The 26,916-nt window shown below is 37.7% G+C and overlaps 1 protein-coding gene across 16 annotated transcripts in view; it reads right to left on the reverse strand.

The window, feature by feature from the left end:
* BCAS3 (BCAS3 microtubule associated cell migration factor) overlaps window positions 1-26,916 on the reverse strand; it is a 500,892-nt gene that overhangs the window by 447,187 nt on the left and 26,789 nt on the right. For 15 of the 16 annotated variants that reach the window (XR_012155467.2, XR_012155469.2, XR_012155468.2 and 12 more), the window contains one exon: window positions 13,651-13,723. The exons of the other annotated variant lie outside the window; for it this stretch is intronic. Coding sequence is in view for 12 of the 15 variants with exons in the window: in XM_073315905.2 (XP_073172006.1) it covers window positions 13,651-13,723 (73 nt within the window). In the remaining 3 variants the exon portion in view is untranslated. The remainder of the gene's footprint in view (window positions 1-13,650; window positions 13,724-26,916) is intronic. 16 annotated transcript variants of the gene reach the window in all.

Consider the following 26,916-nt stretch of genomic DNA (forward strand, 5'->3'; position numbering starts at 1 on the left):
TGTGCACCTCATTTTCTGTGTGCCTGATTGAGATCCTGAGGTCTGAGTTGCACAAGTGCTGAGCATCTGGGATCAGATTTTTTAAAGGTATTTAGGTGCCTAACTTTTATGGATTTCACTGCGAGTCTGGCACCTACATATTTTTTTTAATCTGTCCCTCACAGTTGCAACTGAAGTCAATGGGAATTGTTCTTTGACTATATAAAGTGTTATAGAATGCTAACTAAGCATTTTGAAAAATCTAGTCTTGGGGGGTCTCAAACTGAGCTCCCAAAAATCAGTGACAACTTTTAACCATAGTCACTCTGTGCCTCAGATACCCATCTATATAATGTGGATAACAGCCTCTCCCCTTCTCACAGGTGTGCTGTGAAAATAAATTCATTAAAAATTGTGAAGCATGCAGATACTATAGTGATGAGTACCATAGGAAAGCCTGGGAGGAAATTAATAACTCTGTCTTCAGAGTAGGATCTGAATAAGTGTAAAATAAATAAGGCACAGGGTCACGCAATGAACAATGAGAAAAGAAAGTATTGAACAAGGTACGGTGCTCATTAAGTGTCATTTTGAGCACTGAAAATGAGGCGGGGTACTGTGATCATGTAATTAAAGACTGAATCATAATGCATACACACAACGGGGCCAAATTAAAGTTGCACAGACAACCTTCATTCTGGGTTTTCCTAGCTTTTGAGTACTTGGACTTTGCAACCTTAATAATGTTCTTTTAGTGCATTTTTTTGTGGTTTATTCTACATAAATATAATGAGAAATCTCTTCTCAGTGACATTTCCAATATATTATCGAGTCACAATCTAAACAGAAGGAACAGGCAGCATTTATATTTTTAGCCATTTTAAAAGTGTCTTATTTTATTACTCTTTTACAGTGCAGAAGACAATTGGATATCTTTTGAGTCAACGGGTTCATAAGTAAGTCTGCTGTACTACTATCTTAATGTATGTATAATTTTATAAAACTTTTAAATAGCCACCAAGATCTATATATTCAGTTAAAGTCAACAGCAACTGTAATATTTCAAATATCGTGTCAAGAATAAAAAGCTACTACTGAAGAATTATACCAGAGATGTAAAGTTTTACAGAATTGCAGTCATTACATTTTTCATGACCATTTGCCTCACCTCAGAGTGATTTAAACAACACAGTTTTAATCTACAAAATGAACATTTGTGCCCAGCAAACCCTTGGCATAATTGGGTACAATTCTGAAAGCCAGTACTCCAAAGACACTGCTTTAGGAGACAAAACACCAGGTAGTGACAGAAACAAAGCTCAACTACTACTGAGCTTATTTATGTGACAAATATTGCACAAGTGGCTGCATTTGTATAATGCTAAGACACTGGGGCAAATTCATTTGGCTTGCTAACAAGTATATTAAAAAGAGTAAGAATTAACATTTAGCCTTACACTTTTATATAAAACATTTTTAATTTACCTTTTAAACATATTTTGAGAAAGTAACTCACATACTAACGTTCGTACTCACAAAATAAAATCTTTACATCATCCTTGAGATTTCGAGCATGGCTATTTTGCAATGTACTTTAAAAGTTATTCTTACAGGTGGTGGTAATATTACACAAAAACCAACCCTAAACACATATTAAGTGAAGAAAATACTATCCTGAAAAAGCTTCTTTGGGTCTATGTCACATTGATTTATAACAGTTATTTCTAAGACAGACAAAAACACACAGATGCAAACAATTACTCTATTTTTGTAGGCAACAAGTGAGGTGGGTGGTAACTGAGAAATTTTGAAAAATCCTGTCACAATATTCCGTTTTTTTCTTAAGTAACCCTCATCACACAACAAACGCTCGCCACATCAGAGACTTTCCAGGGCCTGAAGGGCCGCTTTGATTCCAGACCGCTGCAGGCATTAGTGGGGACGTAATTAGGGTAAAAAGTTCAACCACAATTCCATGTCTAGAGTGCTGCCAGAAATAAATTTCCTCTTATTCACTGGTTTCTACTGTACCCTCCCTGAGAACCATATTGAAAACACATTTATCTTTGTAGAGTTTGTTCCTCTTCTAATTAATAGTATAGCATTTACACTATTTAATAATTTAAAGCAGAATTTAAAGTGGTTCTAGAACCAGCAACTTTGCCTGTAATGGCGCTCTGTAGTATCTTTTCCCTGTACTGCTTCTTTTGACAAGTGACTCAGGTAAGGTATGCACTATAGCTGTATTTGGCTATGCATTGAACATGAGACTACATCTCCCCTTCCCATAACACATTTGGAGGCAGCCAATAACCAGCACTAGGATGAAACTATGCTCCAATTTGGAAAGCTTCTCTACCCGTTTCTCCCTCCCCTGACCAAAAAAAAAAAAAAAAAAACTTAGAAAAGTTTAGCTAATTTACAGTTTCATAAATCAGACCTTTCAAAGCTCTGAAATACTCAGGGTTCTTATTTATTGGCCAACATTTAACCCCAAAATTTTCATTTGCTTCCTTCCAGATCTGACCTCGGATTATCATTATAATATACTTTAATCCAACTGTTATTCCTTATTATAGATCAAGTCAATTCTACCAGATTGAACCAGCCTCCAACGTTGATTTTAGCATGTCAGTGCCTCAGATCCTTCTGACCCACACAATCAACGTACTAGATATTCCACTAAAGATGTTCTCTCTTGATGTGTCAATTTATAAGAGATTTTTCAAAACTGTATGTTCACTTTTCCGATCATTAAAGGGATGTTATTTATCACAACTACTAAGGAAGGTAATTAAATGTAATTATAAAAATAAATTAAAAGGATACAAATCCAGCCTTAAAAAACCTTTTTTTTTAAACAAAATAAAGAAGGGTTGCTATCTTTACATACATAATATACATGGTATAAGAGTACATAACGTAACAACGAAATTCAACATCACTTTTGGTAGCCTAAATTACTATATTCATGGGTTTTGTCTTTCTCAGGTTTATAAAAACTGCCACAAGAGAGCTGTAAAGATTAAAAAGTGCACTTCCTACAATAACCAGTGATGACAACAACATTTTCATCTGCTAGGACTGGAAGAGAGCTCTGCAGGTCAGATGATAACACAAAGAACGTTGCAATGGACAAAGCATCATCAGTTTCTCACAGTACCGAATGAATCCCTTTGGAATAAATTTCCTCAAAGTGATGATAGTGTATAAACAGGAGGATTCTACTTCTACCTGCAAGAGGTCATTGTACATTTCAGATTTTAGGAAGGAAAAAAAAAAAGCTATATCACCTCTAGGGGGAAAAAATGTTAAAAAGGACATAAAGGTTGGCAGAGAGGTCTAATAGTTGCTCTATGAACTGTAGGATCCTGCGTTATAACTAAAATCCTCATGGCTGGAAACATTATAAAGGTAATATGCTCTGCTCGTGAGAGGAGGTGACACACAATCCAGAAATTCCCCCCCCCCACCCCCAGGCCAGTGTCCAAAGCAGAGGGGTTTAGAGAGACTGTGGACTTTCTTGTACTCATAAGAAAATTCACTACATCAAAGAAAACCACAAAATCCCATATTTCTCACTATTAGAGCTGTTCAGGCAGGACATTACAACCAAATTGAGACATTTTGTCAAAATATGCTGTTTTGTCACAGCCAAAATGTTTCAATTAGATGACATTTTTAATCAAGAAGGTTTTTGCAGTCCAGGGCTCTCTGGTCACCTCTGAGCAGAAGGAGGTAGGCAGGGAGAAGGAGCTGAATCAAAAACCTGAGCTTTCTGATTTGAAAACAGCAGTTTCAACAATTTTGTTTTGCAAAAAACATTTAAAAGGTTCCGTTTTCACTCCAAATTTTTGAAACCTCAGAAAGTTGTCACAAAATGGAATTGCCATCCTCCAGACAGCTCTACTCATCATACCTAAAACCACATAAGACTTAGTGAATTGAGTGGAAGCTATGGGTTGGGCTGAATTTCACTGTCTGTTTTTTGGACTTGTTACAAGGCTCCAAATGAAGCAAACATGTAACCTCCAAGTATTTAATGTCTTGAAAGGGAGCAGGTTTTAATTTAAAGCTTTTTTAACCACCCTGTGGCTGTGAAAAGCAAGGGTGGTGACAAGAAAGAATTTACAGAACTTTGCGAATCACACAAAGTCTCATGAAAACAAAGGACTGTTAATATTTTACAAACTTTATGAAATCTACTTGATGGTGTCCAATAAAATAAAAAAATCATAACCATCTGTCCAATTCATTTTTTTATTTGATGGGTCACTTTAAATTTAAAAAAGGTAAAAATATGCTATACTTTATCTTCTTAATGAATGGATACACCCTTCACACATCCAGCCCTATGATTCCATCCCTGGCATAACCTAATGGCTCCGAGGCATAACCACTGCATTTGCACTGGCATTCCAGTTAAAATGTATCAGAGAGCAGTGAGAGAACTGTGAACAAGAACTTCATTCATCATAGCTAATTTTCTTCTCCTGGGTGATCCTTCAAGAAAGCTATGCTGTTTGTCATTTCTAAATCATTTCACAGCTAGCTAGTTTTAAAAGTTACAAACCACAGGTTTTGAGAACTGGACACTGATTCTAGCATCAACCAGAAGAAAAACATGTTGCCAGATAAATGTTGGGTTCATATTAATTATTAAAAAAAATAAAAACATCTTTAAATAATATTAATGTAGCATGGTATTAAAGCTTAGTTTTAACAACATTATTTTTATATTTTTCCTGGTAAAACAGCTTTTTCTGATCAACATTAACCCTTCTCTAAACATATTCTTCAATAAAACCAGTATTAACCCATTAGTAGATTTCAAGCCACAGTAACTACATAAACTATTTCCCGAAAAGCTACTTGCACTAATTGTTTAGTCTTGTAAACAGATTTCTCAATACAGAAAAATGTTAATTACATTAGCTAAGTCATATATTTTCCATCTCCTCCTTCTCCAACTCAAAGCCTTGCACCTTATTTCAATGCCACATCCTATGCTTCTTGCTTCTCATGCACTTAAGTGACCTCAATTTCATTCTTCAAATCACTCCAGATTCAGAAATTATTTGGAGAGATTCTTTGGCCTACGTTATACAGGAGGTCAGACTAGTTAATCATAAAGGTACCTTTGGGCTTTAAAATGTATGAATAGTGAAGCAATAATTGTGAAATCTTCTGCTGCTGATCTAACCAGCTCCGCCTGTACCTCCATCTGGTGTAGCGTGTGTAGACTGTAAACTACTGAAGGAAGCAACTCTCTCTCTGCACTTTTATAAAGAGCCACATACGCTTGGGCTAAATGCTGCAATGTGCTGAGCACCTCTTACGAGGAGCTTTAGAACTTCGTTGTGGTAGAACTTAAAGTTCTTTGGGAAAACTATTTCTGTCTGCTGTGGAGTAAGTCGCTGTCTGATGATAAACACCACTGTTGGGGCAAACCGTTTACAGGGTTTTCACCAATATTTGCTTGTGGATACATTGTTACAGTGAAGGCTAAATTCTCCTCTCTGATATACAGATGCAACTCTATTGACAATCCTCTATCTAGGTGGGCATGTAATTAACTACAACAATTATTTCCCTAGCTAGCATATGATACCCTCTGACCACCTACTAAAATGACCACTGAAAACAAACAAACATTTTCATTTTTTTCAACAGTTCTAGAAGTGGGTAGAAGATCTGGCAGCTAGGAGGGTTGGGCATTGTAGTGGTGTGGCCACTATTGCCTCTCAAGCACCTCTTTGCGGACAGAGATCACTCTACCACACTCTACCTCTCATCTCTTCAGAGGCCTTTCAAGAGCTCAGCTCACAGAGTAATTCAAACACCCCCCAGAAAGGATCCCATTTATTTAGTCCTCAGGTGCACACTAAGCCCCAAGCCCCAACCCTAGCTCAGTATGTCTCCCTCCCAGTAATCCAATATAAAGTTTTGGAAAACAAGATGACACAAACTCATTCAGTCTTCACCCCAGTTTCAGCTGCACACAGCCCCCTCCTCCCTGAGCCTTGATCAATCTCTTTCCTGCTTTTTGTATAGGGGGTCTTCCAGCCCTCCCTGAGGGGGACAGTTTTCTCCTTGCACATTTTCCCTGTTGACTCAGGGACCTTCTTGTTCCCTATAGCAAGTCTACAGACCTAACTACAGTTTCCTGGGCTTCCCCTCCTGCTCTTTTTATCCTGGGATCACCCGATTCAGCCCAGGTGTGGCTCATCCTGTAATCAGGGCTGGCTTAGCCCCAGCCTCTCCAGCCCATAGGGCAATCCACCCCATTATAGGCAGCTTATCATTTGAGGACAGCAAATTAATTAACGCTTGAAACACCAAACTTTTTGTTATTTGTGAAAGGTGCAATAGCAAGAAGGTGTCTGTTTAAAGCATGCTGTTTATAAGCAAGGAGTTATGCTGACAAATAAGGCAGAACAAGAACACACACACACTTTCTTGCCAAAGTGGCCACTTCTTTGACTAGCCTCATCTCATTATTATGTTCCAGGTGAAGCACAGACTTGTGCTACTGAACTGTAATTTGAGAAGTTCAGTTTTGGTTTGACTTATACACACAGTGAATATCAGACAACCAACCAAACTGCTCACTATACCTTACTTAGAGCTGTGCCTTACTTCTCTATAAGTGCAAGGAAAATCAACCAGACAGAAGTTTGTTTTTAAATTAGTTCCTATCATTGAACTGCTCAATTTCCCCTCAAAAACACAGAAGTAACAAATTTAGCACTGGAAGATAAAATTAAGTACTTACACACCTTCATAAATGCTGTACATTCAAAATCAAGCCCAATATGTTTTAACAAATCTCTATATTTGCAGAGATACACATTCTATAGATCCAGCAGCATTTTCTTGTTACAGATTACAGGGCCACTTATATCAGCACTCAAATAAATACAGGATTTCAAAACCTGCTAGGTGCAAGCAAATACACACAAGCACACTGTCAGTTAACACAATGGGCAAAAATCAGCTGGCCTTTATATGAGCTAAGCTTCCCCCCCGCATTACATATTAATGCCATTCTTCTCCATAGAATTACTTTTTGGGGGGAAAACATTAATGTGTGTGGGGCGGGGGGCAGTTAATGCATTCATTTAACAGATCTCTAATTTTGATTTTTTTACCACTTAAAATTTATCAATACTTTCTTTTTGGTGTAACAACTTTATTGTCCCTCCTATAACCAGAAACATAGTGAGCATGCCTATGCGAAATTACACAAAGACAGAATTTACGCAGATGTTCTTTCCTTTTTGGTTTTCCTTTAATTTGCAAATCTTGTAATCTAAGACTGAAGTTGACTGAACCAACATCTAAACCAGCATTGCAGTATCAGCCAAAAAACACAATCTGTTTCCCATTTGTGTGTCAAGACTGCATCCTTTTTGGTGGTTGAAAAAAACAGTTATTTTGAAATGATTATACAGTGAAACTGTGCAAGCCTTTAGTAATTTTATGAACCAAGCTCGAGATGGAAAATCTGACTTAAAAAAATAAAAATGGGTTTCTAGAAAACTAGTTCGGAACCCAAGCTGTAGGCAAAGACTGAATTTAGAACATGTAGCTTCATCTCTAGTTAAATAATTATTTAGGGACGCTGTAGAGCTGGCACTGTGCAAAAGTTTTGTAATGAACTTATTTTCAACAGTGCAGTTGATGTCACCTAAAACTGTGTGCCAAAAAGATATTTCCAACCAGCAAAATTAGTCTCCACTAAGTACAAAAGTAAATTAATCACTTCAGTTCAAAGAGACTCATTACAAAAAGATGTATTTTGTCTCTTGGGCACTAGCCACCTTCTTCTTCTTTTTTTTTTTTTTTTTTTTTTTTAAATCATTCCTGACGTTTTGCCCAACGCAATGTGAGCTTCCTTTGGGGATATAAACAAATTACCACTTTCCTATAAGAGCAGAGGGATCTATTCATCTAAAATAATCTGCCGGATTCTGTACTGTGAAAGGCCACAAATCTTGGCTGACCTATTTAAAAGAAATGTAGCTAGACCAAGAAAAGCTTTTTTTTTTTTTTTTTTAAATATGGCGTGGGCCATCAGTGGGGAGATTTATTTCAATAAGCTTCTCCGCCCTATACTCTTGAACTCTCTGGCTAGTTTATTAGAGTCAAAACCTAGCCCCTTGTGGTCAGAGGGGATTCTTTTTAAACCTGAGGTAATTCAGATGGAGGCTAGCGTGGTCTGCTATATGACAACTATTCCTAATCCAGGTTCGCAAGACATCAGGTTTTTATATATAAATAAGTTTAAATTTATCGGTTTCCACAGATTGTGGTCATATTTTAAGCCTTTTCTTTAAAAAATTGAATAAAGAATTCTGCGGATGACCAGCTTTAAAGAAAGTATTGAATCGGAGTTAAAGACCCCACCATTATGAGGTAAATATCAAAGAATTTTTAGTACATATGCAGTGGAGTCCAATGATATAGAAAGAGATTCTTATATTAAACTGGATATGGGCACTGAAAGGAACATGGATGAGGTAGGAAGAGTTGTACTCTGTCACATTCAGAATTTCACAAAAACTTTAGAATAAAACCCTAAAAATACAAGAAATGGGTTTGACCAGAGTGTATCATTTCAGAGCCTCCATGTCAAACTCAGAAGTTAAACTTAACTCTCCCTCCAATGTGAATTCAGTAACTGTCCAAATGATTTGGAATAATCAAGAAAACAAACTCTGTCTACTCCAAACAGGAACAGACCTCTATATTGTTTTATAGAAGAGTTTCTGGAATCTTAAACTTTGAGATAAAATTAGTAAAGCAGGCTTGTAATCACATGACTCTCATTAAAGCTGCATGGTTAAAACAATAAGAAAATTTACACCCTACATCTCTAATTAGCTGTTTAGAATCTTAGTAGTTTAATAAAGCTTCCTAAATTAAAAGTACAGTATATCAATGAAGTTAAGAACTGCCTTGATTACTTGTTAGGACACATTACAGTAAATGTTCATTCAGTCCTCCATACTTTCCCACTGTTAACAAAACATCTACTTAAGCTCTAAAGTTCTTGAGAAAAAGATTTAAATTTAATAAGACATTCTTGGATCAATGGACAATCTACAGTACAACTGAATATTAGGGGTTTCAGTGGAAAGTTGTGTGCATATATTAACATCTACCAAACAGACAATAGGAAAGACAATGAAAAGATGCCATGATTCAAAAATAAATCCACAGATGAATTTGACACTGATTTTATACATGATATCCATGTCTGTTTCATAATCAAGGAAACAAGTCCTGAAGGTGCACAGTATACGAGACATTTATTTTGTCAAGCAAAATCATGGTAGGATGAATTTCTTAATGGTATGGTAAAGGGATGGTGAAAACTGTTAATGTTATTTTTTTTTAAATGCTAGTGATAGCTTTAAAGTGACTCAGTAGAACTTGAAGATTCTTCAGATTTCAAGAATAAAGAATGTCCTACATTAAAATACTATAAAAATACCATTCTATCACAGCTCCTTCACTGTATTATATTTACTTTATAGCAAAAGGAGTACAGATGAATTTCCTGAAACTAACCACTAATGCAGATTAGAGGTTAGAAATCAGGAAATTCCAGCTCCTAACATGAATGTGTCAATATCTCACTGATATAATCCTAATAGATAAAGTGCTATAAAGTGCTATTATGAAATGACTGTGTCGATTTATGTATGATCTGCTTTCTATCAAAATTTTATTAGTTTAACAGTCTAGTGTCTCGGAAAAGTCTAAAACTTCTAAATGCTATTCTTATACATATTGCACTTTCAATTGATCAGACATCTTTTGTGCATTCAGCAGCATCTGCACAAGTTCCTGGAATCATGAGAGAATGTTATACTGTATATTACCATGTTTGTAAACACGATCTCTCACACACCACATAGGAATGTGTGCACACAGTTCTGATCATTTAAAAAAAAAAAAGTTTTCCCATGCTCAAAAGTTTCCATGATAACATGTGTAATAGCTTACACTAACCCCCCAAACTGTAATACAAGAGTAACATTCTGAGGTTTTATTGTGAGTCAAGTGTAAAATGTACTGGCTCTTTGCCTTACACCCACAAAATTAACAGCTTCAAGCTAGGTTTTACAAGAGCTATGAAAAATGAATGCTACATAAATTATCACTGAGAAAAAGACATCTTAACTAAGATACTTATGTTGGGAGACAGCAGGGGTCCAAGATCAATGTGTGATGTTACACACCATATAGTACTCCCCCCTCTGTGCTGAAAACCACTATACCAGACATTCACCTTTCCTAGACAAAGGGTACTTCCCTCATTGGGGGCTGGGAGCACAGTATTACAAAATACCCTATTTTGGAGGAGTCAAAACAGTCAAGGGAATGGTAGAATGTGCCAGGAAAGAAGCAAGGACAGAACGACGGAGGTCTGGGGAGCATCAGAGATAGGCAGGAAAGAAGCCAGAAGGTTTAAAGAACAGCAAGAAAAAAAGATAGGGGTTGGTCAAGGCTAAAGTAGCTACTTTTTTGTTGTTGTTGGTATGTTTACCCTATCTGTAACCATACTGCCGCAGACTGTGATCCAAAGTCAGGCTCTGTCAAAGCAGATGCTTGTTTACAAGTTCATTGGCCAGTACATTAACTTGGCAAAAACACAGTTAGCATTGCTAAAACACAGGCACTCCTAAGTACTAGGTATTGGATATTCAGATAAACACCCTCCCTGAAAATGGTACAGGGACACACTGATCCTTGGTAGGATAAAGTCAGGATAATAAATGAAGATGTTTTGTTCGAACCAGCAGGTACAAGGTGTAGGGCGGTTGGTAACCACATTGGAAGGGTTTTTTTTTGCTTGTATAAAAGAGAAAATCACAGAAGGGGCATCTCTGTCTGGCCTAGGACGCAGCAGATAGTCCCGCTGTTGTCTGAACTGGCCGATTGTAATGGGCATGCATGTGTTAGTGTACCTGTAGGACGTATGGGGCACTAGGGCCATGCTTCATTAACGATAAACCTGGCTGAGCACCTTCACCATTGAACCGAGTTTGTGGTCTTTCGGGGTAATATCACGGAGGTCAGCTGGATCAGCTACCGGCACAGAGCTAGAACAGCATATGAAGTGAGCACAGACGCACGCCATCAGACACCAGTCAATTTTATCCTTCTGTTTTCTGTTAAATGGGGATACAGTTTAACCCTTGTTTGTAAAGCACTTTGAGATGTACAGCTGAAAAATGCTGTGGCGCTGCTAACTATTATTGTCAATTCTCCTTCATGTTTCAACTAGGATACAGTAGTGGTCGTACGTTAGATCCTAAACAGTTCAAGCGTGCTGTTGCTGCGTGTTATCAGACTGCTCCCGTCACGCTAGAACGAGCCTAATTTCAGCAGCAGATGAGGGAGTGACAGTAGAGAGATACTAGCAAGTGCTAGCCTTTGGGATCCTTCAGGAAAAAAGAAAGATTTTTCTCCAGACACCTTCTCACTGATCTACATTTAAACCAGATGTACTATCTGTCCAGAGGCAGATAGGTATTAAAAGTTACCGTAGGTGATGCAAAGCACAAAACCACAAATTAACAACAGACTTGAAGTCTTAAACACTGAAATTCCTTCCCACCCCCACACCTCAGCTTCCATTAGACTTAAAGGTTTGACATCTTAAACTGATTTTCTTTTTGGTGTTTAGTGGTGATTACACTGCTTTTTTAAATAGAAGATCCACTTAATAAATTTAAAGAAAAAGGCAAGCCAACCTTGGGTCACCTGAACAACAAACAATACCTTGCAAAAATCAGTGCTTCTTTCAAAAGGCAAAAAAGGGAGCCTGTGCAACAGTCCCCTTCTTTTAATCAGATTCTCACAATGTGGCCAGAGCTCCAGGCCTGGTTTAAAAGCTCAGGGTGTGTTTACAGATATTTAAATAATGGCTAGGTAGGCGCATACCTGATTTTGCTCCTTTTTTATATAATGAAGCATTTTCTCTAGAAAAATCAACAAAATAATTTTTTGAAGTCTTGAATTTTACTGGAGCCCATCAGCTATGAGAAAGTAGTGGCCTGCTTTACAGGCCTATTTTGTTAACATCTCAGACATGTCTCACTCACTTCTGCAAGAATACCATCACGGAAAATAAGTTCTCTGAAGCATATTTTTCACACACAAATCAATGACCCGGATTAAGAGGGGAAATACTGCCAGATAACTAACAACTGTAATGTACTGTTTACAACTAAACAGTACATGCAGTCCTAGGCAGGAGAAGTAGTTAATAAGATTATAAACATTTTGACAGCACATAACACACGATAAACAGTTTAGCATAAAGGAAGAAGTTTAGCTATGCTTATTTCTGATCAGATTCTTAAATTGATAACATTCATATCCTTTGTTAATAAACTAACAGTACATAGTGAGCAACACTCTTAGGAATTGTTTTGGGTTTACTTGTTAACCTTCACCCATACCCAAAGTCATTAAAATTCCTAATTAAAAAGGTGTGGCACAGAATTAGTCTAATTATTGTAAGAAGATTTGCTTCAGTAATTTAGCCTTTGAATCTCTGTGCATAGGATTATCCTTGAGAAGCAGGTATTTTCCACTTGGTACGGGTATAAGCCAAAAGTGCTGTCTGAGTCAACACATCTAACACAGCCATCATAACATAGCAGAACAACCTCTTTGTATGAGGAAGACCCTCCAACTGACACTCAGAAAGCAACAAAACACATTTCAGGGAAGGGAGGTTGGCAAATGCTCATTACCGAGCAAGAGGAATACTCTATAGATTTTAAACAACACTGAAGTCTTTTTGAGTAGGTCCATATATAAGCCACAATGGACCCGGAAACAGAAGAAACAGACATATTAAAACTCCCTGCTGTCACCTAGGATTCTCTTGTTTATTTCAGCCTTCACTTCTTGGAATAGGTTCTTCTGTGTCCGCATAGGTATTAACCCATTTAGATGTAGGCCAGGGACTTCTTTAATAAGGGCCTCTAAAATTGCCTACCAACTGAGAGACCAGCACAACTCTCCCAGTCCTTGCCAAGATAGAAGTGAGAAAAGAAATGCAAGTTTTGAGCTCAGATTCCTTGTATGCTATCCCCAGACTAAGACAAACCTGCCAACTCATTTTTCTAATTGAACAAAAAAATAAGCATTTTTTACAAAATTATTTTGCAAACAAGCAGTGGCCAATGTTTACATCAAAACACAATCAACAATACTGTTATACATAGAATATCACTCATTCCTCACAAACATCCTTTAATTATTTGAGGCACAGAGGCCTGTTTTGACCACTCTTCTGTAATAACTTCATCCATTACCATCAGAAACAGTGAACATGAAAATGAGATTATGTTAAAAGAAAATAATCCCACACAATTTCAAAATACCTCCTCATTTATTTTATATTGGGTTTCATATCACAGGTCTTTCATCACAGAGGTCTGTTTTGTTTTTAAAGGCATGTGTCCCAAAAAAAAAAAAATCGGTGCTGGCAGGTTGAGACCTTACAGGGAGAACCTTTCCCAGCTTCGTAATGTAAAAAAACTCTGAATACAGAGCGGAAAAAGTTACAGAAAAATATTTTTTTTATTGTTCTATAAAATAAATTGCTTTTTCAGTATACTAAAAGTTGAAAAGTTTCCTTACCCAGAAGATCCAATGCTTTTACACACACCAAGAAGAGGTCTCTTCTCAGAAAAATTATCACATTTCTGAGGGCCTGATTAGAAGAAAAACAGAAAAATAAAGCTCAATAAAAAGCATTCGTTATATTTTCACCATGCTGTCTTTATTCACTGCAAGAAGTTGATTAGACTTGAAAATATAATTACTATATCTTGTCAAATTTCAGAACACTTCTTTTTAAAAACCACAAATCATTAACCTGAAAAAAATTCTTCTACAGAAAAAGAAAACATTTTTAGAGCACCTTGCACAATCAAAGTATATCCAAAGGTTTTACAAAAGCAAAGGGCAAGATGTTGGAAGGCCAGTGGCTATACAGATGAAGAGCAGCAGCCACTACAAGCTCAGCAATAGGGATACATTTCACAACAAAGCCATGAACTCTAGAACAATAGCTCCCGTAAATATGGTGATAGGTGTAAATGAACAATAAAATTTCGCCAGGACACGTGGGTATTTGCTTACTCTTTTCAGAAACTGTTATTTCTTATTAAGGTCAAGTAATGCTCACTCCCATTTTTCTATTTTGTGAAGTTGTTCTAAAATATGAATGATGTTATTTTTGAAAGGCTTCACACATTTTTTCAATTTATTCCATTAAGGTCACACACAGTATAAGAGTAGTCCCTCTCTTTCTTTAGTGTGATGAGCTGGATCCTAGTGTTTGCCTAAAACATGGCCATGCCCATGCCCATCTTACATCTCTAAATTGGGCAAATTTTTCACAAGTGACATAGCAGCAAAAGTCCCATTTTCAAAAGTAATTTAGGAAAAGCAAGCCCCACTGACTTTCAGTATAACCTAGGCTCCGCGTCACTTTTGAAAAAATGGGGCACAGGCATTTTCAAAAATTTTACCCTGTGTCTAAGTAGGAATAAAGTCAAATAAAAACCATCTAATTTCTCGCCTTTGTGGAATTTTTTTTTCCCCCGGAGGGTACTACTGCTTTGCTGAATGTCAGGATGTTTGTTACTGAAATTAAACATACACACACCAAGCTGAGATGCCTCAGTGAGGTAAATTTCCAGGATTACAAAAAAGCTTTCTTCATTATAAAAATCAAACTCTTTGATCTACTCCAAGTATCGGTAACACATTCTGTTCAAACCTTAATTCACAATTAATTGTATGGCTGTACTCCTATGTGAATTCATCAGAAAGGTATAACAATTAACAATATACTTTTTCACTTCACAGTCTGTTAATTATTAATAGTATGGGTACATACAATTAATTTATAACATAAAACCGCTCAGCAATCTCATCTATACAAGACTAACTCTTCCCTCCTACGTGTTTGGAGTATTTATAATAGAAAAGGGTTCACATCAATAATTTCACCATCAACAACAGGTTTACGAGTTACTTAACAAAATCAAATACATTTTCATTTTATTCTGCTCTTTCCAAGGTTTTTTATGGGTCACACCTGTACCGTATGTACTGATCTGTAAACTGATAAATGAAACATGTAAAGTCTTTTTAAAAACCTGGCAACCAATTTGTTTTTTTTCCCCCAATATATGGAACAGATGAACTCCATTTGTTTCTGTTTACCTAGCCAGGCTCAATAGAAATTACATTAAGGGAGAAACCCTGGCTCCATTGAAGCCAATGGGAGTTTTGCCACTGATTTTAGTGGGGCCAGGATTTAAACCATGCATACATACATACACACACACACACACACACACACACACACACACGAGACATCAGTTCACAAGTTTCTATTCAGTCCAACTCTGAGTATAAACTTTTTATTTTAATAAGGAGAATTACAGAGGAAAGAATTCCAGAACATACAAAAATGGATTATAGGGGAAAACATTTGCACAGAATCAAAAGGAATATCATCATCACCTGAAACGTATTTGGAATAATTGTACAGTGGGTGCTTTAACTTCTAATTTCAGACGTTTAAGACAAACTCAGGTTTCAAAAAATTTTCATTATCTACTTCAAATTTATACTTTTAGGATGTAACTATTAATACTCTAGAAAAATCATTAGTATAAGGACCTTGCAGTGCATGAAATCAGGTTAACAGCAGTCCTGTTCATGAGATTGCAAGCAGCAACATGTGTTGTTCTCCATGATGCTTAATGCATCAGCACCCCCCCGTCATTCTGGGGAGGAGGGGACGTTTAATCCTTCAAGTTATGGTGGATTAATTTTTTATATATAAAATTGTGTTTATTCACATGTGCAATATACTGATGCTATACACACCTGCTCCGCACAGTGTTTAACAGAATGTAGTCTGATGATTGAAATGAAAAACAGCTAGCCAGATCCATCGAATATAGAAAGTATTGCAATCCTGTTGCAAAGTCCTTTTCTTAAACTCCTTTTATTCTAAATCCTTTTAATTCTGTCATAACACTACAGCATTTATAAAAAGCTGAAAATCCTGATAAATCACGCAATTAAAGTAATGAAAACTGCCTTTCCTGCCAACAAGGCACCACCTTATCTGCAACTCCATTTAGCTAAATGATCAAAAAAAATTCTGTCATCAGCATATTTGAAAATATGCAAAACAAATTCCTCTGTCTAGATGAAAATTAATATCAAGCAACTTCCGGACCTCCATGAAGTCAAAAAGTTTTCCACATACTAATATAGTTCACTTGTTCAGATGAGCTCATGTACTGTACTTCCAATGAGATGCAAGTCCTGCTGGCAGCTTAATAATGCTAATAATCACAAAATACACTTTTTCAAGAGATAAAACAGCATAACCCAAGGCCTGATTTTCAAAAGGAGCTCAGCACTATGGCTCCCATTAACTTTCATGAGAGTTGGGTCTGCGCAGCACCTCAGAAAATTAGAACACTCGCATCTCTGAATGTTTTCTCTCAATAAAAACAGGGCAATGTACTTTTGCTGGGCACTCAGCAGTGATGGTGCTTGCCAAAAGTCACTTCATTACTTTCACTTACCTCGTTGATTTTTAAAGCATTTTACCGTACCTTGAGTAAGAAATGCACTATATAATGCCAAGTACTATTCTATTTAGCAATGGCAAGTATGCTTTGAAAATATACTATGTAGGTTCACTCTTATTTCTTCATTATCTGTTTGATGCCAGTTCTATTCAGGTCCTTATACTGCTGTCATCAGCATAGCATCCCAGAGCTTCCCTGAAATGCATTAAGCAGCTTGACAAGCATTTGTTACACATGGTTCTCGTTCTCCCTTTTTTTCTCCAAAGGAAAGAGGAGATGCTCGGTTTTTGTTTTGTCTTTATTTTATGTCCACTGTGCTATCCACATTTATTATTGAAGGCAAGGTTTTAAAAGTGAGAAAGTTAGAAAGGAAAGCGGTGAGATTTGCAGTGGTTCTTAAAACCTATGGGAGTTCACTCCCCAACCTTAGATCAGTCCCTGAGACTACTGTCTCCTGCAGAGACTAGCTTTACCCTCGCGGACAGCTCCATCTTGCCTGATGAGTATAGATGTTGACTGCAGCCCATGAGCTTCAGGTGATCTTTTAGGTATAGTGAGACCAGGACATTGAGCATCTTAAAAATAATGGGAGATCTTGAATTCGACTTGATATTCTATGGGAAGCCAGTCGGGAGAGGAGGACAGGCCTGATGTGTTCAGAGTGCAAGCTCTTTGGGGAATGAATCAGACCTTTTAGTTCTGTGTTATACAGTGCCTAGCACAGCAGGGCCCTGATCCATGACTGGGGCTCCTAGGTGCTCTGGTAATACAAATACATATATAATGTGCTCGCACAGTAGCCCATGTTGCTGAGATATGTTCCTACATTCAGTACTAGCTAGAGTTTCCTGAGTAACTGAAAAATCCGGAGTATCTTCCTTTATTTTAAAAAAAGTTCAACACAACACATTTTCCATACACAGAAACACTATTTCCTGGAAACTGGGTTTATTTAAACAGGGAACTTACATTTGGCTAATGAATAAAACGAAATATATGTTTGTATGTTTTATGCAGCATTGAGCACATGCATGTTAAACAATAATATTCACAAGTCAGTATAGTTCCCATCTTTCGAAATTTCTCCACTCACGAACTTTAATCAGCGTTCCTGTATGGAGAACATTCAATTTCAGCAAATATGAAGAACTGTAAAGGGCCAAAGAATGTACATCCAAGTGACCAAGGTCCACCTACTCTAGGATCCCAGCTTTTCAACCATCGTCTTTCTTGGGGAGAGGCCCCAAGGTTTTTCCAGGCTGCACAGTTCCCTGTCTACATTGTGGTGTCTCCAGCAAGCCAGACTGCCTAAACAAGCCAGCATTCTGTATTTTGCTTTCTCTCCAAAGGCTACAAACAGCGTAATTGTTCACAGCTATAAATAGCCACATACAGCTCTTTGTAAGCAAGAACATTTATTTTTAATGTGAAAGCATTACAGAGAAAACTTATTAAAAACAATAAAAACATACATGCACACTAAAAAGCTTACCAGAGGTCACCACAACTCCAACCTTGGACTCTGGTAGAGGTCAGTTCTTCCACAAGGATTGGGGGCGGCCCCCACCTTGGGCAGAAGGTCATGTCCATTTGCTGGATCAGAACAGAGGCACCGAGTCAGTTTAAACTCAGGCTCTTTATCCAAAAGTCCTTTCTCTGTCTGTTGGTCTCTGGAGAAACCAGTATACACAAGCCTCCCCAAGAGATGGTACGTCTGTAGGTGGGAGGGTTTAACAATATGGCTGATTTACCTTAATCACCACTCACTGTCTTTAGTGCCTAGATGCTGTGGTAGCCCTCTACCATGGTGTACAACAGTGGTTTCAAACTGCAGGTTGCGACCCAGTATTGGGTTGTGGAATGGAAGGCACTGGGTCAGAGCGGCTCTGGTCAGCACCGCCAACCGGGCCATTAAAAGTCCCATCGGCGGTGCTTCCCTGCTAAGGAAGGCTAGTTCCTACCTGTTCTGACACCACGCTGCGCCCTGGAAACGGCCAGCAAGTCCGGTTCCTGGGCGGGGTGCCACAGAGCGCCATACACTGCCCCCGCCCGAGCACCGGCTCTGCACTCCCACTGGCAGGTTCCCGGACAATGGCATCGGGGGGGGGGGCGGGGCGGTGGCACCTGCAGGCAAGAGCCACTTGCGCACCTCCGCCTAGGACCCGGACCTGCTGCTGACCGCTTCTGGGGTGCACTGCGATCCATGGTGCCAGGACAGGCTGCCTTAGCACCCCTACTGCGCCGCTGACTGGGAGCCGCCCGAGAAAAGCCTGCGGCCCAACCCCATGCCCAAACCCAGAGCCCCCCCAAACCCAGAGCCCCTTCCTGCACCCCAAGCCCTTCATCCCTGGCCCCAGCCCAGACCCCCTCCCACACCTCAACCCCAGCCCAGAGTCCCATCCCACACCCTGAACCCCTCATTCCTGGCCCACCCTTCAGCCCTCACTCCAACCCTCTGCCCCAGTCCTGAGCCCCTTCCACACCTCAAACCCCTCATCCCCAGCTCCGTTGGGCTGCGGGCATCAACAATTTTCTTCAACTGGGTCAGCAGAAAAAAAAGTTTGAAAACCACTAGTGTACAACACAATCACACATACAAGATTCATTTAAACAATGGGACCCAAAAATACTTAAACTTAATTCAATAAGGGTCTCCCAACGATATGCAGGAAATTGCCATATCTGTCATACCTTATTTTTTATAATCTCTCTCAGTAGACAGCACATAGATCTCTTCCAGGGAATCAAACATTAGGCTTAGTTTTTAATCCAAATTTAAAATGGCTTTCTTGGCCTTAAACAGGAGTTTAAATAACACTTTCTCTGAGCTATTCAGACATAGATCCCTGTCCAGCCACAATAGAGTCATGAGGTAAAAAAAATATGTTAAGTTCTGGAAAAAGGTACAAAACAAGTTTCACTTATTACTTCAGACTAATTACAGAGGAACAGAACTAGAACATATGGTAAAAATTTCCAAGCATTTTCTGCACTTCAAACTCCTTTATGTGTTATGGCATATTTAGCTAGCAAAATAAAGGTTTGGTAATGAACCAGAAACTTCATCTTCTGAAACCCACAAAAGCAAGGCTTTTTTGTTAAATTACGAACAATTTCTGCCAGCACCTAAAGGATCGACTTTTTATTTTAACATCCCAGTCCACTTTCCTCTGAGCATCCGAAGAACGCATCCGATGAAGTGAGCTGTAGCTCACGAAAGCTTATGCTCAAATAAATTTGTTAGTCTCTAAGGTGCCACAAGTACCCCTTTTCTTTTTCCTCTGAGCAGTAAGCTTTAATATTTATTACAAGAAAAATATATTTAAAGGTGTTGAAATTTGATTTTGTTGAATTTGTATCATATAAATGGAGGAAGTCACACATAAACTAGACAGTCTATGAATCACTTTCCAAAACCTCCACCCACCCCAGCGAAAATGATTCAGACCATCAGGATCCCTTTTGATAGTCAATTCTCACTGGGAAATCTGTTCAATCAAGGAAATCTAGTCACCAAAGAAAAAAGGAAATCTTATTTATACTAGGCCACCAATTAGACAGCAGAGGTATGGCACTAACTAACTTGCAGCAGGTGAGTTATGGTTTTAAAACTGTAATTTACATAACAATACTTAAATAAAGGAGAAAATCAAATAGCTATGTACCCCATTAATAGGGAACATAGAAATATGAAAGAAAAAAAACACATCCAAAACTGTAAGATAGGGGGAGTTGCAGCACTAAAATACTCAGCATACATAGTGGCCTTGCTAAAGTTATTAAGCTCAAGCCATTTAATGAATACAGACACCTGCAAAATGTCTGTATGTACTACTTGTTTATATGTTTAATTAAATTTATCTTGTTCATCTTAACTTCTCTAATTCACTTAATTTCACCTTAGCAAGTAGGTTAGACTTATGGTAGGAGGTACTTTAAAACCTTGTTGCTCCAAAAGGACAAAAATTGCTATACATTTCATAACCTAATTGCAAAAGGCAACAGTTCACAGATTAATAGTTTGTAGTAAAACTACTTCTCTAAGCAATATTAAGTTGCATGTCTTGTTCTCTGACAAGTATCTGCATCTGCTCTGTCAAAAGGATTGATTCAAAAATTATGCCCATAGATATCCTACATAGTAAAAATCTGATCTTAAATCTTTGCCTTCAAAGTGCTTATAACACAACTGCATGAGCATCAGCAATTCTGCAAGCACCTATAAAAGCCTTTTGTACAAATGGAATATACCCGGTGATTGATTCCTCTCGGTAGCAGGCATTGCCTTCTAATCTTGGAAATTGTGCACTCAAACATTAAGAGGCCAGACACAGATTTGTGCGTTCTGCCTGTTTTCTCCACTGAGGATAAGAGTTTCGCTGACAATATCCCAGTTTACTGCACAGTACAATTGGATGACATTCCTTTGATTCCCTCAGTGAGGAAGACATTGTTCTAGCCTAGCTCCTTTGATTTTCTTAAGAGCCTAGCTGAATACTGAAGTTAACTTGCTCTCCACAAACTGGATTCTTTTATCCACATCATATCAGTCTTCCAGGTCAGATATCGTCTTCTCACATCCTCAGGCATGACTGTATGAGTGGCAAATGAAGATTACGTAAAAACGATTGCAAACTGCACACTTCAGTATGTTTACCGTCCAGAAGTTCTTTAGCTGTAATATCCATCACACTTGCTGAAAAATGAACCAGACTAATTATATGAAAGGAAAAAAAGTCCCTTGTAGGAATTGGTTGGATCTATGCATACAGACTGATTACTATGTATTTTTGCTGACGTAGTCTAAATTTGTGGGAAGACACTTTACATTCCTGAGAGCCAAGACAGTATAAAAGACAGTTGCAAGAAAGAGAGCACTTTGCAAGAAAGATGGCTCAAGAATGTTTGGATGCTTTTTTTTTTTTTTCCTTTTTTTTAAAATTCAGACACCTTCATCCTTCCGAGATGCTCCTCAAAGAGTCAGTGAGCAAATGAAAAGGAGCAAAGGGACAGGCAGGACCAAGGCAGTATCAGAAGGTTGAGAGCACCAGACAAGTTGGCCAAAAGACCATCATAAGAAGCCATCCACCAGTCAGAAGGATACAGAACAGCAGAGAAAACTCCTTTTAACCTCCTCTAGTTCTGAACTCAAAGTCAAAGAATTTTAATCACAGACAAAAACCAGGCACTTTTACAGATATTTGCACTTTCCTTCTGACACACAACAGTTTTATTCTTAGTCAATACAGCAAATAGTTTCTACCGAAACAAGAAAATAACTTTGAAATATTTGATAGTGATAACTAAATGTTACTATTAGAGGAAAGAGATGTACATTATTTGAGAAAATGTTGCTTAGAAGGAAATAGTCTGCAATTTTAAATTACATTCAACCAAAGTTAGAGTCACATGAGCCTAGTGCAGTTAAAGTTGGAGCCCTGTGGACCTAAGGAACCAATACGATGTTTCTAAAAGTGAGATGGCAGTAGAATGGGGGGGCCAGTCAACTTTTGAATATTAATATTTTTACATTGGTGTAAACATAAAAAAAAACACTCCAATGTTTTTTCTATACAGCTTATACAGGCTTACTTGCTACATCAGAATTCTACTCTATAATTTCTCTAACCCACCTACATCAGACTTCATTCTACCACAATCAACCCTACACCACTTACAAAACACCAAAGCTTAAAAACACACCTGCACAAGCCACTTAGCGCTAACCAATTCTAGCTACAAACTGCTACTGTTTGGTCAGCTTGTAGGGTGGGTTTTTGTATTGTACATGCTTGGCAATTATTTTTGCCTTAAGAGACTTAAAACCACTAAGCCACCCAAGTGGCTGAATATATACAATATTAACATCTGCCTTCCTTCAGAGAGCAACCTAAATATTATAGTTCCTTTAAGTATTCTTGCAGATTAAGCTAAGTCAGCTTTTGAGGTTCACAGTAAAAACATTTAAAAATATAAACAGAAGTCAGAGATGCAGGTAATACCTGTTAAAACTGCAATAAAATTTGAACTTGTACAATGAAATAGTTTTCAAGTGCAAAACTAGTTTGTAACTGAATTAATTCAACTTCTGAAATTAATTCTAGTTTAAGAGTTTGTTTTACAATGTTCCTTGGTTCACATTTCTTTTAAAACTTAAGTAGTTTGATACTTTCTATTACTGTTTACAATGTTTGTTCTCCTTGGTAAATTTGATGAAGTACAAATAATCATTCTGTACTGTGTGATTTTTTAAAAACAAAAAACCACGCAAGTAGCATAATACAGTAACTGGCAAAAAACTGAACTGAATTAAATTTGATGAATTTGTGTTCACAATAGCGAGGGCTGGGAATATGTGAAACAACCAATGGCTCAAGCCAAGTTCTACACACAACTCTGCCAACACATCAGTCCTAAACTACCACACTCTGCTATTCCAGTGTTAGGCTCTGGACTTTCCAGACTATGGAATACTAATTGCTCAGCTGAGATTTACAGCCTGTACAAACCCATTGAATTCAAAGGGTTTAAGCAAATATTCTGGCTCAGTAAATACAGGATTTTCACTATAACAGACTGCGATAAGTAAGAAGGGGAAAAATAAGATATTCTACCAAACTAATCCACTTCATAGAGCAAGCATATTCTGATTCTGCTACAAAAACTGTAAGAAGCCATTTATGTTATCTCAACTGACAATATTCACAACTACAACACGGTCCTCAAAGTGAGTAGAGAGGTAAAGAACAATCACACTCATGAAATTTGCTGTAGCAACTTCTTAATGACTTCATCATTTCAACCAAAATTCAGAAGTCATACGTAGGTTCCCCAAATTCTCACAGGAAACCAGTTAACAGAGAACTGCAACAGTTCCGAAAGGAAGTGATTAAGGCATGAGTAAGAATTTTGGAAGAAGTGATGAAAACACTTAATCTATGCTACATAAAGAGTATGAGTAATTGGACTAATGTAGTTAAATGGAACCAAACCACTATATATTACGGGGGGAAGCCTAATACAAAGCAATTTCAGGAGGAGGAGGTCACAAAAACTTATCACAGCAAATGAGAAAAGTTAATATTCCCTGATTTTTGCTTTTTATTCCCAGGCTACCCAACCTATGACAGTGTTACCAACTATTTCCATTTCACTGGGAGAGTTAATCAATTTAACTGGCAGAGCCCCAGCCTCATCTTCCTTTACATCTACCACATAAGGTTTCCACCACCCACCCCCTACAAACAGGAAATCAGACCAATTTGTCTTCAAACAAATCTTTTCCCCTGCATGTCTGAACAGACCAGGAGAAATTCAGAGCCCTCAGAAAACTAGGCACCTTTACACATATGGAATAAGTACTCAAGTCAATCCCAGCACAAGGATTAAAACAGTGAGTAACTGTGTAGGTTAAGAAGCTGTGCCAACCAGCTGCAACATGCAGTCATGCAAAAGGTCTAGGCTTAGGATTCTTATTCTGAAGCCTGGTAATATCAAGAAAGATGTCCTCATAGTCTGATTATTAGCCAAGCAACTGTACTTCCTCCTGTAAGCCTGAAAATTGGCCAGAGTAATATTTCAGTCTCCAAAAAGACCATCTATATTCCAAGGTGCAGAGAATAATCACAACCACCCACGCTGTTGGAGGCCAAAAGGATTTAAATGGGATGGGAAGAAATTAATTGGTTTCCTGATTATTTTATGATCTAATTAAAAATCTGACTTTTTGAAGAAGGCAGAGCTGGGATGCCTTATAAATACAGATTCCTTTCTCCAAGGCTACATATGGATGTAATAATATCAGTAGGAAATAACCTTTGTATTGCCTATTTTGGCTTATAGTTTGAAGACTGCACAAACTAATCCTATTTGGACCAGTTTATATACATATTCAGACTCACCATGTTGATAAAGCCATGTCACACTTGACACTAGCCCTAGTCTGAACAGGTGAACAGAAAAAGAGACAGGTTCACATACTGTATACAATCTTTCCCTGCATCTGTCTTCTTTCTGGTTATCACAATGTTCAAGTGGATAACCAACATATCCGATCTCCAACACAACCGAGAGACAATCCATCTTGTCTTTCATATTGAAGTGCTATCCTTAGGTTCTGGACTAGCTGTGTTTTCTATCATTAGTGTCCACAATGTGCTAGACACTCTCCACAAACAAAGGCAGACATAATCCTGTCCAAAAATAGCCTATATTCTAAGTAATCCATCAGCTCACTATTGTAGCTACAGCCAAGAGCGTTCACAGCTGGAAAAGAAAAGAAGGTTTGTCTGGGCGGTTCTAGCCTCTTATAAGACTGAGATGATGCTGATTGATGGAATAAGCATTTTGAGAAACAGACAACATTTATAACTTTTCCTTTGTTTGTCAGTCTCTGCTGAGCTATTGTGAAGGTGGTTCATTATGTCAGGGTCAGGAAGTTAGTTACCACAGTCAGCACTGTTCCTGGATTCACAGACAGCAGCAATAGCCAAGAACATTTTTCGCCTTCAGCTAGCCAAGAGACATACATGCCTCTTCAGTTATCCATGTCTCTGTTATCTCAAGGCTAGACTACCATCATGAACTTCAATTGAGGCGAACGTTCAAGGCTACCCATAAGCTTCAAGTACACCAGAATGTGTCTGCATATCTGTGGGCAAGGTGGGCTTGGAAAGCACATTTTCATTACGCATATACACCATATACTTCACTGACATCCATTTCACTTCTAGCTCAAGTTCAAAGTACTATGACCTCGGACTTCTTCCAGTCTGTCCTGTTACAATTCCAATATTCAACCATTCACAGTTCATCTATGTGTCTCAAGTGTAAGACTCAAGCGAGCCAGAAGTCTGCAATAGTGGACGCTTGCCTTTGAAATCTGCTCTTGAAGAAAACATGTTTAAGCTTGAGCTTTGCCACATTCTGAGAGTGAGAAGTCACCTTTGTCCAGGCTTTCCACTAACTATACTCTGGAATCCTTGGTACTTATTACTAGCACTAGATTTTTCTCTATCTCTGTGCTTTAAACTTAGCAACTACAGTGCTGCAAGTTCAGAGTATACAGTAAACGTCTATGTATTTGGCAAAGTGGAATCACATAAAGGGCACTAACTTTAACAATATGTACAAATAAAAATATAAATGAATATAGACAGACTAAGGAAACTAGCCATCTTCTTTTATACATTTGAGCGATAAGGAAACGGAGGAAAGGCACAGTACAGTCTAACTCAGGGCCCATTTTTCTTAGATAACAATTTTCATGTGTGTTAGTCAACGAGAACAAAGATTGAAAAAAATTATACTTTCTTAAAAAAGAAGTTTAAATATTTTAAACACTTCTCAAAGTTTGAAAGCACCATGAAAAGAACTGATTTGACATTGAAGGCTTGTTCCTATCCTCAAATAATAGAAAATGTTAAAATGCACAGGTACACATTGCTATGTAACTTAATAAATCAGATTTGATGAGGTCTTCTTTAATTCTTTGAAAACAGTACTATATTATGATGTGAAAAACATGATGCAACAGGGAATCAAACATCAAAGGATTACAGTACGTTAACAAAGCAGTCCACAAACTATTAAGTTGTGCTGCTGAAAAACTGAGTTAAAACCATGAACTTTTCCTTTCACACCTGGGAATGAGTTTCTTATCACAAACAGATCTGTCTCTAGGAACGTGCCAAATTCATCCACCATGAGCCTCACATTCAACAATTCCCTTTTTACATCTTTACAGTAAAACTGTGTTTGAGCATTGCTGATAATAATCAATCAGCTTCTCCTTCACAAATGCATTTTATTTTGTTCAGGATCATTAAAACTTATGTGTGTTAGTTATCTAAGGCCTCTTATTACAGTTTTACTTTTGTCTGATTCCAAATATTGCTCAATAATACATTCGTGTATTTTTAATCAGATTTACTTTATACCAAGCCATGTAAAAAGAGACCAAAACATGTTTTTAAAAGGTTTAACTTAATTTAATATGAACTAATTTGAATAGCTTTCTGATGTAGCAACTATCATTGTTAAATGCTAAATATAAGCAGTTGAGAGAGAGAGAACAACTGCCCAACGGAATTCATAAGTAGTAGTTTAGTTTGCTTGCTAGACTGTACAACACAAAGCATTTTTCTACCCTCAGTAAAAAACAGAACTTGTTGGAATGTTAACTATTGTTTCCTTCACTTGTAGTTATACTTCTTTCCCCCTTTTTTCCTTTTTTAAAAAAGACCCAGGGATCCAATATTTGATGACACAGAAAAGAGCA

The sequence above is a fragment of the Lepidochelys kempii genome, chromosome 17 (assembly GCF_965140285.1).
Source record: "Lepidochelys kempii isolate rLepKem1 chromosome 17, rLepKem1.hap1, whole genome shotgun sequence".
Lineage (NCBI taxonomy): Eukaryota > Metazoa > Chordata > Testudines > Cheloniidae > Lepidochelys > Lepidochelys kempii.